Source organism: Scleropages formosus, chromosome 17 (genome assembly GCF_900964775.1).
Source record: "Scleropages formosus chromosome 17, fSclFor1.1, whole genome shotgun sequence".
NCBI classification, from domain to species: domain Eukaryota; kingdom Metazoa; phylum Chordata; class Actinopteri; order Osteoglossiformes; family Osteoglossidae; genus Scleropages; species Scleropages formosus.
In genome coordinates, this window is record NC_041822.1 from 9,426,396 (window position 1) to 9,444,212 (window position 17,817).

Genomic DNA, 17,817 nt, shown 5'->3' on the forward strand with positions numbered 1-17,817 from the left:
TTTACTCCGAAACCAAGGTACTCTTCCATATCTGTCAGCTGAGAGGAAGAGACATGGTGCACTAGCTGTCATCACAAGTGCTCCCAAAGAAGAGCCCACCAGGGTAACTACATAGAAAAGAAGTCAAGACATTTACCACCATCCCCTAGTGGGTATTGTTAGTTACCAAATGCAAAAGAACTTTGCTGTTTTTCTATTATTTAGCTTTATTTCTTAAGGATTATGAAAGAGTTACGATGTACACATGAACTTTGCTTTCATTTGGTGTTTGAATGTACAAAAGCCACAGATGAAATTCAGTAGCGCACTGAAACAGAATGTAATCCAAATGTCATTTCCAGCTGACATTACAGGACACAGTGTACTGAATGTGCCACTTGGGGATCTGAATGTGCCGCACTGGCTTTTATGTTTTCAGAAGTTTTTGAACAATCATTTATTCTTTTTGCTGACTCTATTTTTCCAAAGCAACATAAAATATTAGGCTTGTATGCCGCTTACAATTGTTTTATCTATTTAAACACCTAAGTCATTTTTTACCAGAAGAAACATTGGGGTAAGTACCATGCTGGGGTGCTTGAGCACGAGACTGGATTCAAACATGGATCCCTTGATTGCAAGACAACATCTGTAGCCACTATGCTATGAATGAAACCTTGAACACACACACACACACACACACACACACACACACACACACACACACACACACACACACACACACACACACACACACACACACACACACACACACACACACACACACACACACACACACTGTCTGAAACCGCTTGTCCCAAGCGGGGTCGCGGCGAATCAGAGCCTGACCCGGCAACACAGGCTGGAAGGTCGAAGGGCAGAGGAGACACACCCTCGACAGGACGCCAGTCCATTGTAAGGCACCCCAAGTGGGACTCGGACCCCAGACCCGCCAAAGAGCAGTGCACGGCCAAACCCGCTGTGCCACCGCTGAAAAAGTGAACAGAGTGCTTAAAAATGTAATGTTTTTTAACAATTAGACATAGCTAGGTAGATTTTCATGATAAATATAATTTAGCAGCTAGATGCTTCATAAAACTGATGGGGGCAATTCATTTTCCTCTGTTTCTGTTCTGTCTCATCAAAATAGCTCTGCCCACAAGAAGACAAGCCTTTCAGCAAAATTTCGGAGGTACAAAGTGTTATATCATTTGATTTGATGCAAGTACATGGTTGCTGGGATGTTCAGCACATGTTAGGCATAATATGATGGACACGTTGTCCTGAGATTGCCAGAGAATGTTCATATTCTGCCTAAGTGGAGTCCACTGCTCTGTCTGAAATCATCAAGAAAGGAACATGTTTTACCACTCTCCTAATCCCTAATGGTCTGTAGCTGAGAGCCAGTGGCCCCAGATGAGAACCCCTGAGAGGTTGGACTCCAGAATGTCCTGCCTCTCTCTGGGAGTCCTTACCGGTATTGCCACTCTAGCTTCATGCAATCGTTTGTTTTTCTGTTTGCGTCTTTCTTTGGTCTCGTAATGTTTTGTTGACACAAAAGACTTGGTGTGTGTCCATTTAGAACTTTGGGCAATGAACTCACAAAACCTACATTTACAGATGTCCTAAATAGCTTTGTGACCTCATTTTGTTTGGGGACCTCCATGAAAGCAGGTGTTTGTTTTTGTGTTTGTCGCTGTGTTTAAAGAGTGTAGTTTTACACTACCAATGTGTTTTATTGAGAGTGGTGTGAGATTCTTTGGAGTAGCAGAAATGCAAGAAAGTTAGTGGCACACAGTAAGCATTTTTATGTGCTACATGTGAAACAAGAATAAAACAGTACAGGACAGGCCTTCTTTTCTAAAAGTTTTGATCCTTGTTCGCTTTTGACGTGGAGCATTTTTAAGGCTTGCTGCATACGGTTTAATTCCAATTTAAAGAATTCACTGCTGTGTACCAGGAGGTCTGGTTATGATTTTCTGGTTTAACCCTTTGAGATTCCTATTTAAAGTCATGGATTTTTGGATTGCATTAAGAAATGATTTACTAGCAATTTTTATTAAACTATTTTTGTCTACATTTTGAAAGTGACACAGGTTTTCTGGCAGAGACAGTTTGTGTGGGACAAAGAAGGTGGAGGAGAGAGAGAAAGAGAAATGTGTGTGTCAGTTCGAAAGATAAGCTCTTTAACTGGTCGCTTATTTTTGTTTGATTATGGTATGTCTGGAGTTCCTTGCCGAGGGCTGCATAACAAACATAATTTTACATTCCTTGTTGATTGTGGAATCCTGAACAACGAACTAAATGAGCAAGAAACAATGGACACAAAGGCTCAAGTTTGTTATGTTAGCCTCACAGCCTGTTACCTCTTATGTTTTGCCAAGAGTCTGTCTCAGAAGTGCCTTGGGGAAGACTTCATCTACTGTAAGAAACTGGAAGAATGCTTTAAAAAAGGGGGCCCAGTGTGAATACTACAGCAATAGCAAGTATAATGCTGAATTGGTTTATTGATGGTTATTTAGTTGGTGGTGGTTTTTTTTTGGTATATGCAGCACTATGAAAAACTATTATCAGAATTCCTCTATTACTGAAGATGCTTTGTAGAGCAGCTAATATTAGGGTTCATACCTGGGACCAGTTTTGTTATTAAGACTGATATTAAAGCAGAGGAGCTGGTCGATGGGTCAAACACACTGAATTATGTCTCCGTAATTCTTGTGATATCTTGTGAATTGTTCATTGGGCTTGTTTCCTTCTTACTTAGAACATCCAAATTACAATGAATAACCGCCGGAGTAGTTACTGTATGTCCTTCAATGTGTCAGCTTCCACCTCCACTGTTCACCAAGGGTGGAACTACAAGGTGGTCACTGGTCACTTCTGAGATCTTTCCACAGTCACCCTGTCAGCAGTCACCCGTTAAACACACACTAATGGAAAGCCTTTCCTCTTCCTTTACTGGATTTTCTCAGAGGGCCCTTGAGTTCAGTACTTAACAACCTGGAGTCTAAATTTAAGCCCCTCAGCTTGTAAACCAGGGGATGTTAATGGCTTTACCTAATAGAGGATTTTCGTATAAAGCGTGCTCTTAGCACCTTTCTTTTAAAGGCTTGATAGGCCAGTAAAAACTCCTGTTGCCAAAAGTGCAGTTATCTGTGACAACAGGCAGCTGTGCCTCAGTGCTCATCCTTTCAGCAGGGGAATAGAGAGGCCTGGGGGAGGGAGAAGGGATTTCCTTGTGTAAATGCTTGTAATTAAGGGGCCCTTAAGATTCCATTGTGCAGAGAGTAGATTTGTTTCTGTGGTCAGCTTGAAGACACTTTTACCCCATAAGCTGTGGAAGCATCCACTGTTCTGTCTTTACACACACACACACACACACACACACACACACACACTCAGTCACTGTCATACATGCATATACACACATGCAGGGTTGCTGTCTTTCACTATTTTGGCAGGTTGTGGCTTTTCACACATTGTTTGACTGCCAGTAAATTGTCCAGTTCTTTCCCTCTTTTTCGCAATTGACAAAGTCAGGATTATACTCACACTGGGGGTTCCTGAATAAATCTGAGAGCAGAATTCCTTTATACCCTAAAATCTCAACCCCTTATAATCTCCCCCTGGGCTTCAACAACACTGTGTAGAAATTCAGCGGCAAGTTGCAGGGCGAGCAGGTTCTGCTAATCAAATTGACAGGACTGACAAATTCAATTGGCATCATGTGGGACAAAGGCCATCTAAATACTGGGATGAAATATCACAGTGATTAAAGACATTGGCTTTAAATATGACAATTTCCAAGTCAAGTGACAAACATTTGCATTTCTTCATTTAGCAGAGACTTATTTCCAAAGCACAGTACCAATTAACCTGAAATGCATTTCTTTGCAGTGCTAGAGAGACCCCATGTGAAAATGAGGATAACATGAGAATTTCACACAGCCTGAGTGAGGACTGACCACATGTCCAGTCACATTATACAAGCACTATGAGACAGCAGCACTATCCACTGCACCACTATGCCACTGTTATGTCGTTAAGGGGTTCTCTTGTAGCACCCGTGGCAACATAGATAACCTTTATGGTTTAGGGAAAGGCTTCCTGAAGACCCACCAAATTGTAATATTCTGGGCTGTCAGCTGAGCAATGACAAACCAGTACACCTAAAGCTCTGGACCACAAGCAAGCAGGATATCTGTACAAGGCGATTTTATGGGTTTAGATAAATAATATATGGGTGTAAATGGATGAAGCCATAATCATACATTTAATATGTATTAAATATAAATGCATCAACATGCCAGTCTGAGCACTCTGTGGCCAGTCACATAGAAATGATTCCCTTGGATGTCTGCATTTAGTGGAGTGCTTTGTTGATAATAATTTTGTTTAAAGATTCCAGCCTTAGTGGGGGTGCACTGGCACAGCGGGCTTGGCAGCTGTGTGCTGTGTGGTGGGTATGGGGTTCGAGTTCTGCTTGGAGTGCCTAGTGACAGACTGGTGTCCTGTCCTGGGTGTTTCCCCCTACCCTTTTAGCCTTGTGCCCTGTGTTGCCGAGTTAGGCTCCGGTTTGCCGTGACCCTGCTCAGGACAAGTGGCTGTAGGCATTGTGTGACATTCTGGCCTTAAGAGTGTAAACAGTATACAGATAGATATTATGGAAAATTATGCATCTCCCGAGCGACTCAGCCCATGTGAAAATGTATGCAGATACAGCTTTTGGGGCACCACATGTGAGCTGTGCCTTTGGTGCATGATGGAGGAGATGCTGGACGACAGCGTAGCAGAACATCCAACAGAAAGTCGGTTCCCTTTGGCACCCAGCTTTGGCACTCACTCGATGTATACACAGACACCCACAAAAAAAGTAAATGATGAGTACATACAGTACGCAAATAAAGATACATCCATATTTCATTTTTACAATGGGTTTGCATGCACATTTCTTCTGTCTTTTTGTAACAGAGCCAGTGGATTAGGCTTAATAGAACTCAGATTAGGTGGCTTTCACCTACAGTAGTGGGCGATTTTATTAAAGCAAGACCCTGTTAAAATTTGCTTTCTGTTTGCTCAATAGCTGACTTATTCATCTTGCCATTAAACCCTCTGACCCTTTTTTCCCCTTCTGCATAGCCAAAAGACCAGCCAAATATTTTCATAGGAAATAATGAAATTCCTGAAATTATTACGAGGGAAACCTTATATCATGTGCTCTCCACAGGCCTGTCCCTGGAGCAAGCTTCCTGGTTTTCATAAGCCGACCTTGGCTGTCCTTTGATAGTGGCCCCCATGTAACAACTTCTCACTTGAATCGTTTCTTATGAGAAAGAGAAAAGAAATGCCGTCATCATCTGTTTAACCCCTCTTGAAGATCCCTTTGCTTAATTCTAGGGAGGTTGTAGCCTTTGTTTCCTCTAGAAGAGCTACGATTGACCTTTCCAAAAGTAAGTCAGATGGGACGCTCCTCTGGAAGTTTATGTTCTTAAATCTCATCCAGTTCAGTGTTGGCGAGGTGTTTCTGTAATAGATTATGAAATTCTAGTGGTACTGAATCCCTGGTGGATTTTCTGTTCTTTTTTATTATTAAATTTATATTTTAAAGTAGCAGTTGTTGACACACTAACTGCTCTGAAACTCTGAAGCGGAAGCCACACCATCACAATGATTCTGAGTGAGATCTGTAGTGCTTTCAACCATAATGCTTAGGTGTTTCACAGGGAACTGCCAACTGTAAGATCCTTACAACAACAGTTAGCACTCTCTGCAAATTCAATTTTTGACATTAGCGATGAGTTGGAGCACAAAACATCATTAAAGTTAATACTCCTTTAGTGTTTCACAGCGTTTGCATATAGGTAGGTGGATGGATGGATGTGTTTGTATACGCATGCATGTGCATGTAAGATGGAGTGGAGTGATGAAGTTTCCTCACTTTGCTGCCTTGGCGAAAGTGCAAGGCTGAGCATGGTGGTCTTTGCAAAGAGACTGACTAGGGAGTTATGCACATCTGGCCTGATGTTCATGGGACAGTGACAGGGTTTCACAACTGCCATGGATTGTAACACCATCACCACCTACAATCTCTGCTTTTCTCTTGCACAATGTACGTAACTGAGACCTTAAACCACTGAACACCCTAACATCCAGTATTTTCTTCTATTTTCATTAAAAAAATGCATAGATGCTCAAACTGAACTTAATGAAACTTAAGTAAAATGGAAAAAAACTCTCTGAAACAATGATTCCTTGGAGACGTTGTTAGTTATCCTTTAAAGATGTTAGATGAGTATAAAAAAGTTATCCGTACAATACCATTAGCCTTACATTTTCTGTCAGGAAAGATTCCCATGAAATGCTTTAAGATTTACAAATAAGATCTTCTTTCAAGAAGATTGGTGTTTTCATACAGCCATCTTTTTACCATGCATGAAGACACAGTTTGATTCCTCTCTTAGTACGATTCAGTCTAGCCAGTGAGCCCTATTCATCCCTTAACTCAGAACAGTGAGCTGGTGAACAGATGTGGCTTCAAAGACAACAAGTGAGGTCGGGGGCGTTTGCGGGTGGTGTAGGGGTTAGAGATGTTTTTTGGGGTGTCTGCAGTGGGGGTTTGAGCATGTCTTTTATTTTTTTTTGTTCCGGGAGTATAAAGGGGGATGGTTTTTTTGGGGCCTTCAAAGAGGTCACATTTTCACTTATCAGTGAATACCAGAGATGTAGAAAAGGACAAAAAAAGTCTAAAAAAATAAATTACTGATGATTTAATATCTGTCATACATTATTAGGTGTAGTTACAGTTTTTCATTTTGCTGTGAAAAGACCATTTTTCTGATGCACATTGAACAAGTTCTGACATGGAAGTCATCTGTGTGGAAAAGATGTATAATCCATGAGTACTGTAAAACCTCCTGAACACATGGCCCCTGTGTCACACCCTGCTTGAGTGTGAAGACTATACAGAACTTGACCTATAATGATTTAATACAAGCATTAAACTTTACGTTTACAGATGTACTGTGTTTTTCTGTGGAATGAAAGAACTTGCAGGGGATGCAAAAAATATGAAATATGAAATGTGAAAAAGACATGTGCGTCAGATACAAAGAGACTTTGACTTGATGAGCTTATTCATTGAAATCAGAATGGCAACTGAAATGCTCTGTTGTTTAACCAGAGAAAAAAAGTTGCCCCCGGAATGTGAAAGAAACAATTGGAAACAATAAAAGGTGTGCACCATTTGCATAGAGAGAAATGTGTCATAATGTGTTCTTTTACCCTTGCGATGTCAGCTGGGTTTCCTCTCAGTCTGTCAACATGGTCCTTGTTTCTGTTTTGCACATCTGGCTCTTTTAGAATTTTTTTGGGGACACCCAGGAAAATCCTGCCCCTGGTGAAATACGGAGGAGGACTTTGAAAAGAAATAATTAGCATGTTAGAGGAGAGGATGATTGCAATGGACTAGATGACATGTTGCATTCCTAACTAGACAGGTCCACTGACCCTTGACCCTGTAGACGTGGACTCCTTGCGTGGCTCAGATTTCATTCATAATAAGTCTTTCCCCACATGACAGGTGCCTCATCTGGGCTGTGAATCTGGAGGACGCTGCCCTTGCTGAAGAGCAGTTGTGACACTTGCTGTGGCTCTGGCTCGTGTTCGCGGAGCACAGACTGTGTTTGGCAGTTGTTCACAATTTATTTATATTTGCCAAACAAAACAACTTGCAGGTCAAGAAGCTACTGTGTTAGAGCAACATTTTAATTAAATTATCTTAACATTCAAATTTACGTAATAAAAACAATCTACTTTTTTGTTTTTCATGCTGCAGTTCTTCCTCTACAGTGATAATATATGTCTGTTATTGCATATGAACTTTTGCAGAGGCCAAGTATAGACTAAACATGTTTTTTCACTATTTTTCTCTGTGAGAATTTCACAAATAAGTTCATAAATTATTTCTTTGAGCTTGTGCAATGGCCGTGGCAACTCTGCCAAGTCATTTACAATGAATACATCTCTGTCATGAATTTGACTTCAGTTTAATATTGGAAGGAAAAATAAATACAATAAATACTTATAATACTTAATACTTAAAATTATTTAATAAATACTGAAACTTAAAACATTCCCTTTGTGCATGAAAGTAGTCTAGCCAGGCATGGTGTCAAGTGGTTGTCGGATGGTTTCATTAGTTCTGTTCTAAACCCTGTCTAACCACCAGGGCGTACTTGGATGTAAAAGAACTGAAGGACATACTGAATCTAGATGGTTCCACGCATCTGAACATCTTTTTTGCCAACTCCTCGGATGAAGACCTGGCTGGTGTTGCCACTTGGCCGTGGGATAAAGAAGCTTTAACACATTTAGGTAATAAAAGCGGTTTATTTATATAATTATAACCAATTCATGTTTCTCTTTCTACTTTTTTATTTTTTCTTTATATTTAGTTCATGTCAGGAAAACAGTACAAGCCCGTTGTGTAAATTTGCCAGTCCAGTATGTTTGTACTGTGAACAAGCTTGTATTTTGTTGAAGGTTTTTTGTCCTGTTAGATTTACAGACATTTTGTGTATATTTATGTGTGTTGTAAAAATATGTGCTACACTACTCTCTATGTCTTTTGTAGGCGGAATTGTGCTAAACCCGTCCTTCTATGGCACATTTGGCCACACCCACACCATGATCCATGAGATTGGTCACAGCCTGGGCCTCTACCATGTCTTCAGAGGGATCTCCGAGGTGGAATCCTGCAATGACGCATGCTGGGAGACTGATCCTTCCTTTGAGACGGGAGACCTGTGTGCTGACACTAACCCCACTCCCAAGTACAAGCACTGCAGGGACCCTGAGCCGGGCAACGATACCTGCGGCCGACGCCGTTTCACCCACACACCCTTCAACAACTACATGAGTTATGCAGGTGAAAGACTTTCCCACTCCACACACCCTTTAACAAGTACATGAGTGAAATAGATAAGGGACTGTCCAACTCCCCAAACATTTCAATGAGGATACTAGTTATGCAGGTGAGAGACCACACCTTTACAGACTAGAATGTAAAACCCCTCTGGACATTGTTTTTCCGCTGTAAAAGATAGGTCCTTGTTATATAATAATGTCCAAACATTTATTGTTGTGAGCTCTGCCCTTTCTGATGGACTGGCATCCTGTCCTGGGTGTGTCCCCTCCCCCTCCAGCGTTACGCCCTGTGTTGCAGGGTTAGGCTCCGGCTCCCTGTGACCCCGTATGGGACAAGCGGTTCAGATGATGTGTGTGTGTGTGTGTGTGTGTGTGTGCGCTCTGCCTTTTCTCCCTACCTCCCCCAGCATGAAGTTTTGTTTATATTTCTCCGTGCTTCTCGCCGATCAGCTTTTCTAAACATTTGTTTTCTCTCCTATACGAAGATGACGACTGCACTGACTCCTTCACACTCAATCAAGTGGCTAGGATGCACTGCTATCTGGACCTGATTTACCAGTCCTGGCAACCAGACAGCAAGCCACCTCCAGTGCCTATAGCTCCTCAAGTGGTGGAACAGGAGCCAGACACACTCACACTTGAATGGTTCCCACCAATTACAGGACACTTCTATGACAGGTGAAGCTTTAAGGCCACGTGGGCTTCCCTGCGGTCAGTGGATGGTATTCTTTCATTGGAATAGTCCTGCAATATTAGAGTAGAGTACAATCTTTGTGGATAAAATAAATGTTTTGTAGTCAATAGTCTAGTCATGCATATCTCTTTGTTGAACTCGTAGATGAGCTTATTAGCCGCTCATAAAAATTCTACGTTACAGTTTTACAGGTCAAAAATAATTTTTAAACTTCTCATTTAATTTTAATCTGTAGTATATTGACAGCTAATCTTGTTAAACCTGAACATTACATTTATATTTACATTTTTTTATTTAGCAGATGCTTTTCTCCAAAGCGACTTCCAGTGAACTCAATGTAGTGTTATGAGCCCACACCTTATTCACTGCAGTGACTTACACTGCTAGATACACCACTTACAATGGGTCACTCATCCATACATCAGTGGAACACAAACACTCTTTCTGTCAATCACACACTATTGGTGAACCTGAACGGAGAGACAGCCTGAACTTTATGAGATGACCAGACAAGATGCTGTAAATAATAAAATAATATTCTGGCTTTAGTGCTGAGTTTTCTATGTTGAATGTATCTAAGTTGGTACCTGTGGCTGTCTGTTGGTTTCCTAGAGAAGTGGGATCAGTATGTGATAAATGCACAGAGGGTGGTGTCCTCATCCAGTATGCGTCCAACTCCTCATCACCTCGGCCTTGCGCTCCTTCTGGGCACTGGAGTCCCCGGGAAGCTGAAGGTAGGACTCTTCCACCTCAAAGCCCCAATTTTCCTCTTTGAGGACCAATGTCAATGTTGTTCCAGGAGTTCTTAGAATATTTACAATAGTCTGTCTAAAACAGCTTAAAGATGGCCAGTGTGCCAGCATGTTCATTACCATTGGACTATTTCCTTAATAACTGAAATTTTGATCATTTGAATCCGTGAGCACTTGGAACTTTCTTGTACTTGATAAATGATGCAGTTCAAAATCATTTTCCAAGCCTTGCCTATGGAGACATTCAATTTTTTTATTACTACATGGGCTTGTTTCACAATTCAGGTAGTAGATTTCAGGATTGATGGATGGTTATGCTATATAGCGGTACAGCCTGACATTACTGCTGTTGTTGCATACATAGCTACATAAACTGGTGTGAAATAAAGGGAGAAGTAGAAGTAGGAGTGGGTGGTGTGACCTTAAATTCATTACAGTTGGACAGTAATAGTATATATTACTTTGTATGTGTCGTGTTGACATAGCAAGACAGATGGGAGCAACATTTTTCTCCCTTTGATTTTGATTTGGAGCTTTTTGTTTTCCTCTCCACTGTTGCCTGTTGGCTTACTCTATTGTTATATACGACATGACAGAATGTCATTGGACTTTATTGTCAGATTTCTCAGAAATTTGTTTTGCATCATAGCAGCTCTATCCTTCAGGTACAACCAATACAGTTCCTGTATGTTATTAGTTTAAGCAGATTGTGTTTTGTACTGTGACTTAGGTGAAGATCAGACCACATTTTATGAGTAATTAATGCAGGAATCCAGGTAATTCCAAAGGGTTCAGAAACTTTCTTGCAAATGTGAATTGAATTTAAGTGAACTGAAGTGAAAGTTTTTAAATGTATCATTGTATGTTAATTTCAACAACAGATTTTAAGAGTAGCACAGTACTCTGAAAAGGTAAATGTTTTTGCTTGGTGGTTAATCATGTTGTTTGTTTACAGTTCTCGAGTACATTAAGAGCATTTTATTGAGCATATATGTTCATATAGCAGTGGAACCATGTATATGTTGAGCATTATATACCTTACACACACACACACACACACAAATAAATAATAAAAAAAAAAAAATACACATACAGAAAGATGTTCTCAGCAGTAATAACATTTCTAACAATGCACAAAATTAAGAAAAACAACTGCAACATTCAAGGAAAAACAACATTCAAATAATAAACATTACATACTTTACAGATTATACGTGAGTGAAACCACATATAATGAACTTTGGGAGGTAAAAGCCTCGTCACTGGTAATTGGTGTCTTTTCTGATGAAGCCAAAGAGATACAAATATTACTGTCATTTACCACTTGGATACTCACTGAAAATGTTTGTCATGGAGCATCTAACACACTGAAGGAAAGGCCCTGCTGTTCACCTTCTGAGATTTGTTTTCACCCCATTTTAGCAGAATGGCTGTTATGTCAAGCAACTGAACATTACTCAAGGGCATTCCGTTTTTTCAAAGAAGCTTTCCAAACTTTTTAAGATTTTCTTCCATTGGGCCTAATAGTTCTGCAGCTTCTTTCACTGGTGCTGCAGTGACTACCGTGGACATTTCCTGCTTTGCACGGACTGACTTGATCTCTGATTCTCTACTGCTATGGCTTTCATATGGTGACCTTGATGTAATCTTAAAATGAGGTTCTATGAAGAAAGTCTTGCCTAGCAGGTCATCTGGGTTAAGGTCAACATATAATACATTCATGTTTCAGAGCACTCAGATTGAAAAAACACATGCTGTAGTTCATAAAATATAATTCTTATACAGACTTTTCCTTATTTTCTTTTAGAATAAACACCTTATAACTTGAATGGTTCTGATAGGAAACTCAGTGGACTGCTAGCATTGTTTGTTGCAGTCTGCTCTGGAACGTCATCCAGGTCAACCATTGCTCCCTCAAGCCCTCTATCAACTGTGGTTACCCCAAATCTTTTTGTGGTCTTACAGTTACACCAGGGATAGTTCTGAATGGTCATACAGGAGCAGTAGTCACCATCATTAGATGAGTGCTCAGGTATTATAAACTTATATAAAAGTATACAGTATATAATTTAAATAAAATATAAAACTATTCAGTATCAATGACTTCATTCCTACAGTGATAATCCAAAAAGCCGAAGTTTTCATCTCAAAGCATCAGTAACGGACAGCAGAGAGCTCAGATCCTTGATAGCAGACCCTTGATCATTCATAATATATTATGCTGGGACCAATTACCTGGCGGAGAGCGTGGTGGTGCAATAGGTTGAACCGGGGCCTGCTCTCCAGTTGGTCTGGGGTTCGAGTCCTGCTTGGGGTGCCTTGCAACGGACTGGCATCCCGTCCTGGGTGCGTCCCCTCCCCCTCCAGCCTTTTGCCCTGGGTTAGGCTCCGGCTCCCCACGACCCTGTATGGGACAAACGGTTCAGACAATGTGTGTTTGTGACAATTGCCTGTTTTTCTTTTCAGGCCACAGGCCTAGAAATCTTTAGCCTTGTCCTGCTCTGTCATTTTTTCAGTCATTTTTCTGTTGAAAACCTTACCTGTTAGGCATTTTGGTTATGAGAAGGATGGTAGGTAATTCACGTTCACTTTGAGCAGTGTCCATTTCTTTCTTTCCTTTCCATGGGAGGATCTCCACCTTTCCTCTCCTCTCGTTATCCCTCTTCCTTTTTTTTTGTCTACTCTACAATATGAGCCATTGGGAACTAAAGCAAAATTCCTTGGATGTGTGTGCATACTTGGCCAAATAAATCTGATTCTGATTCTGATTCAGATTCAGATGTGCATAGGGCCACTTTTTTTTTGCAAAATTGCAAACTCTATCCGTGGATCCCTGACACTTCTTTTTTCCTCATGGCCATTGTTTCATTTATGCTTTTGGTATTTACGTGAAACATTTATGGTGTGGTACCACATAATTTGGATCCAGTGTTTTCACCCTTAGCTCAACCGCTTGCATTGGAACCAGATCCTTGGGTATACTGTTACTGAATGTATAACGTCTGTGAACCACTTGCTTATTTTGTCAGTGGGACAACCACATAACAGTACCTCAGCCAGTGATATTTTTTTAAAAATATTTTTCACAGGCTGAAGCACAACATAACGCCTCCTTGCTCACAGAATAACACTTTCCTCATACTCACACACATGCCTTGTCTTTACATGATTAGGAAAGATGCCTGCATGACTTATTTATTTGCATACAATGTTTTTATGCTCATGGTCATGATTGTTGAATTAGAGCTATGCACAGAAATAAGTGGTATAGCCAAACACAGTAGTTAAGTAAAATTATTTTACTTTTACAGAGTAGTTAAGTCAACGTTAATTCTACTGTACAAACAAAATTAGGCAATTACCCAAATCAAATGAATACAAAACAAATAAAAGATCACAGTCTGCTAGGTGGTAACAAACGGGTTGCAAGTAGCTTAAAAATATAAGTCACTATGGAGAAAAGCATAAGCTAAATGAGAAAATGTTGCTATCCAGAATACATTTTCTGGAATATACAATGGTATGTTCCTACCTGAGATTCAGGCTGTTGAAATTATTGTGTACATTTTGTACCTCTGTATGCACACTATAATCCAGATGAAGACACAGAGGTTTAAGAAAGTATTTATCCATTTATAAGTATTTATAATATTTATAGATTGTGCTGAGGGAAACAGTATCAAGGAATGGAAAACTGCCATATATCTGGAAAATGGAGAACTTTAGTCACAGTATCTTTGTAAACTTTTATTCTCTCATGTGTTTATTTTAAGAAATGAGAACCCATAAATATAATATGAAAAGGAGTCCACAGAGCTTTGTGCACATATATTGTAGTTATTCGCTCAATTGGAGTTGACTCATGTTTTCCCCTCAGTGTCAACATCTTCCCCAAGCACCAGGGAGACTTTCCTTAAATGTACAGCTTCTAGCATGATGAGCTGCTGGGGTTATTTTTTCTATGATTCTTCAGATTGGAATGCTGTGTTGACATGTTCAATTTTACTTGAGGCTCAGAACATGTTTTGCAGTCTTATTATCATTGACCAACAGAATGTCACATTCATTAATTTAACTAATGCTTCTCTCCAGAGTGACTTACAATGTTAAGCTACTTACAATTATTTACCCATTTATACAGCTCTGTAACTTTACTGAAGCAATTGAATGTAAGTACCTTTCGCAAGGGTAGTAGAGTTGGATGTGGGATTCACACCTGCAAACTTTGATTGAAAAGGCAGAAGTGCTAACCACAATGCTGCCAGCTACCCCTACACTCCTGCTCTATTGCTTCAGTTCTGGGTGGTCAAGCACTTCAGTTTTCTCAGAATCAAGTGAATTGTACCTTTGGAACAATCCAAAGTGCTTGTGATGTCACAAAACACATCCATAACCTGTCTCATGGCTTATGAGCTATGTGATCAGGTATAGGTTCGATCCCCTGCTCAGTCTGTGTGGAGTTTACATGCCCCCCCTTTTGTGTGTGAGTTTCCATTGGGTGCTGGTGACTGTAAATTGCATCCAGTGTGTGAATGTATGTGTGATTATCAGGTACAGGGTCAGTAAGAATAAAAGCTTATTGCTGTCCTTCATTGCCCTCCCAGCTCAACACTGGTGACTTGTGCTTCGATAGCAGGGGCATGCCTGGGCTTGTTGCTGCCACAGCACATAATTTGACCCTGCTTCCCACTTGGAAAGTGTTCCCTTTCCGCTGTTTACATCATCTGATAGGGACCTGCCAGAGACACCTTGCAGCTGCTCTCCTTTCTGTTAGTTTTACCGCCGCTTTCTGCCCTGAGCTTTATGGGAATCGCGCACCTCCTAAAGCAAACATTCTTCTTAGAAGGACTTCCCATGGAATGTGAGCAATCGTGCAGCACTGGTTTTGAGTAAGTGCAGCTTGTTCGACGTCTGTAATCACTTCGGGGTTTGTGGCTTGTTTCCTCACACGATGCATCTGTCAGAAATATCACTGGTGTCAAATATAGCTTTTGGTAAAGCTTTGCCGTGTTTTACTAGAGCAGAAGAAGGCCGAATGCAAAAGGCTGAAAAGAGTCAAGAAATGCATGCATGGAGGGTGAGTGCTGTGGAAAACGGCCCCGATTCTGCTATGCAAATTGCCCTGCGGTTGACGACATTCATGTGAAGCATCCCACAGTTGATTGAAATCAGGAGACCAAGAGGAGAGTGGACGTGAGAGGGAAAACCAGGAATTTGTGGAATGAGTCTGCTTTTGGGAGAGCAAGCCACCCTTACCTCATTGGTTTGCTTTCCGGTGCTGTGCCATGGGACTGTGGGGGCTCAGGGAGCCGTGGTGCAGCGCTCATGCACTGTGCCACCACTCCGCCGACCCTGGTGGGAGCTGCTCTCGATTCAGTGTGTGCCGCATTCTGGTAGCTCTACACTGATTAATCCCCAGTTGCAGGTAGTAGTCACAGACATTACCTCCATCAGCCATCTCTGTGCAAAATTTATGTCACACCTCCTGTTACACAATTGGCAGCAAAACATAAGCACGCTTCTTCAAGGCAGTGTTTAACAAAAATCTCTCAGATCGATGTCAAAACAGATATGCTTTTGAATCACGTTTGTCTTTCTAGCTGGACTGTCTTAAAATTTGACAGTTTTACATACTGCTACACTGATAGGCTTGATACGTTTGCGCTCGATTAGAAAGGTAAATGTCGTAGTGTACAGTGATGCTCACATGGAGGTCAGTGTATAAGGAAAAGACACACTTTATTGCAGCTCTGCATCAGTTCGAGAACAACAGCCTTCTACATGACCCACTGTAAGAAACTCACTGCCCTCTTAAAAAGATTGTATGGACTATATAGATTCTAGTTTTGAATATATTTTATTTGTCCTCCTTTTTATTTGTGGTGCCATATTTTGTCTCTGTGCGATAAATTAGATTTGGAATGAGCTTGGAGCTGTCCCGTGAAGCACAAGGTGGCCCTATGACCCATAAAAGATCAAGGAAGTCAGAGAGCTATACTGGGAAGAGATTAATACGTGAATGACTGATTCCATTTTGTGATTAACAATAGTTAGCGGTGAGGTCCGCAAGAAGCATGTTTCACATTCCAGACCACTCATAGCTGCTGCACTCTCAACAGGTGGGAAAGGAATTTGCTTGACATGTTTTTCATATTGAAGCTATCATCGGGATAGGCGTGCAAAGCTGTACATTTGCAGCACATATGGTGAAACACCACGGCAGGCCTGTCACCCCTTTGGCTCTCGTCATGCTGTTAAAGATGTGCAAACTGGTGAGATGAAAAGAACCTGTGCAAATTGGGTACGTGTTGATCATGTTTCCTGCTAAATAAAAATTCTTCCATAACATCATCAGGGAGGAGCCTAGGTCCACTGATGACATGGAGAGGTGAAAGAGTCCATGTTTCAAGACCTACCCTTGAGAAGTTTATAAACCTGAACAGCCTTCAAGATGTTAATGAAAACACGTGTCTTATATTTATGTACTGTTTTTGAGGTTGGTATCTTTTTTGTTGTGACTCATAAAATTTGCAAAAAAAAAAAACTGGCTCAACCCTAATCTAATTATCGTTTAAAGTCACAATTTAGTTTAGAGACAAAATCATGGATGAGTCATCCACTTTTCCAGTATTGAGCTTCTCATTAAGTAAAATTTAATTTAATTTAATTAATTGTATTATTTTCATACTGAAGTTTGGGAGATTCCTGAGATGAACGGAAGGGAATGTCGAACACAGAAACACAGTGGAAACCAAAACTTCAGGAGACTGTAATATTGGAATCAGGCCTGTCTGTCTGAAGGAGGATGCCTTGTTTTCTATCTGTACTTCGCAATAATATTTGTGCAATAGTGGAAAATACATAAATAATACGAAGAGGAAAAAACTGCAGCCACAGTCTTTGGAATGGTTTTCCACAAAATGTAAATAAAAATAAATCCCAAAACAAATTACAGACAGATTTCAATTGTAATCCAAAGTCCTTAAAGTCCTTTGCTTCTAAAGATGTGCTTTTATCCCATTTTCATACCAGTGTGCCCACAAGACACAATGCTTTTTTTTTTTTTTAATTAAAAAGGTGGAAAAATGTGTTTGCATCAGATCAGTGTAAGAATGTTGATCAAGGGTGGAACAGTAGTTGTAGGGATTTGAATCTGTGTCCTTAAGATGCAAGGGGATGCACTGTGCCACTTACTGACCCATTAGAATCATTTATTGCATTTAATGTGTTAAAGTGCGAGTTAATGTGAAATCTTTGTAACAAAAAGAATTGTTTGTCGATTGCACTATAATTACTGTTTTGATTTTTAAATCTTAAAGGCACATTTGTTCCAATGTCTGTCTGCAGTTACTTCTTTCAGTGTTAGAAATTTGCAGTGGTTTCAGTTATAGAGTCAGTTAGTTCTGAGAAAATACTGGCAATGAACTGGTTAGTCTTCCCCCCTATCTTGGTCAATAGCTAAAACTG

At 40.5% G+C, this 17,817-nt stretch overlaps 1 protein-coding gene across 1 annotated transcript in view; it reads left to right on the plus strand.

Moving 5' to 3' along the window:
* Window positions 1-17,817, plus strand: part of pappab (pregnancy-associated plasma protein A, pappalysin 1b) — a 107,035-nt gene that overhangs the window by 14,418 nt on the left and 74,800 nt on the right. The window contains exons 3-6 of the mRNA XM_018758954.2: window positions 8,207-8,352; window positions 8,612-8,905; window positions 9,390-9,582; window positions 10,211-10,332. Of these exons, the coding sequence (XP_018614470.2) occupies window positions 8,207-8,352; window positions 8,612-8,905; window positions 9,390-9,582; window positions 10,211-10,332 (755 nt within the window). The remainder of the gene's footprint in view (window positions 1-8,206; window positions 8,353-8,611; window positions 8,906-9,389; window positions 9,583-10,210; window positions 10,333-17,817) is intronic.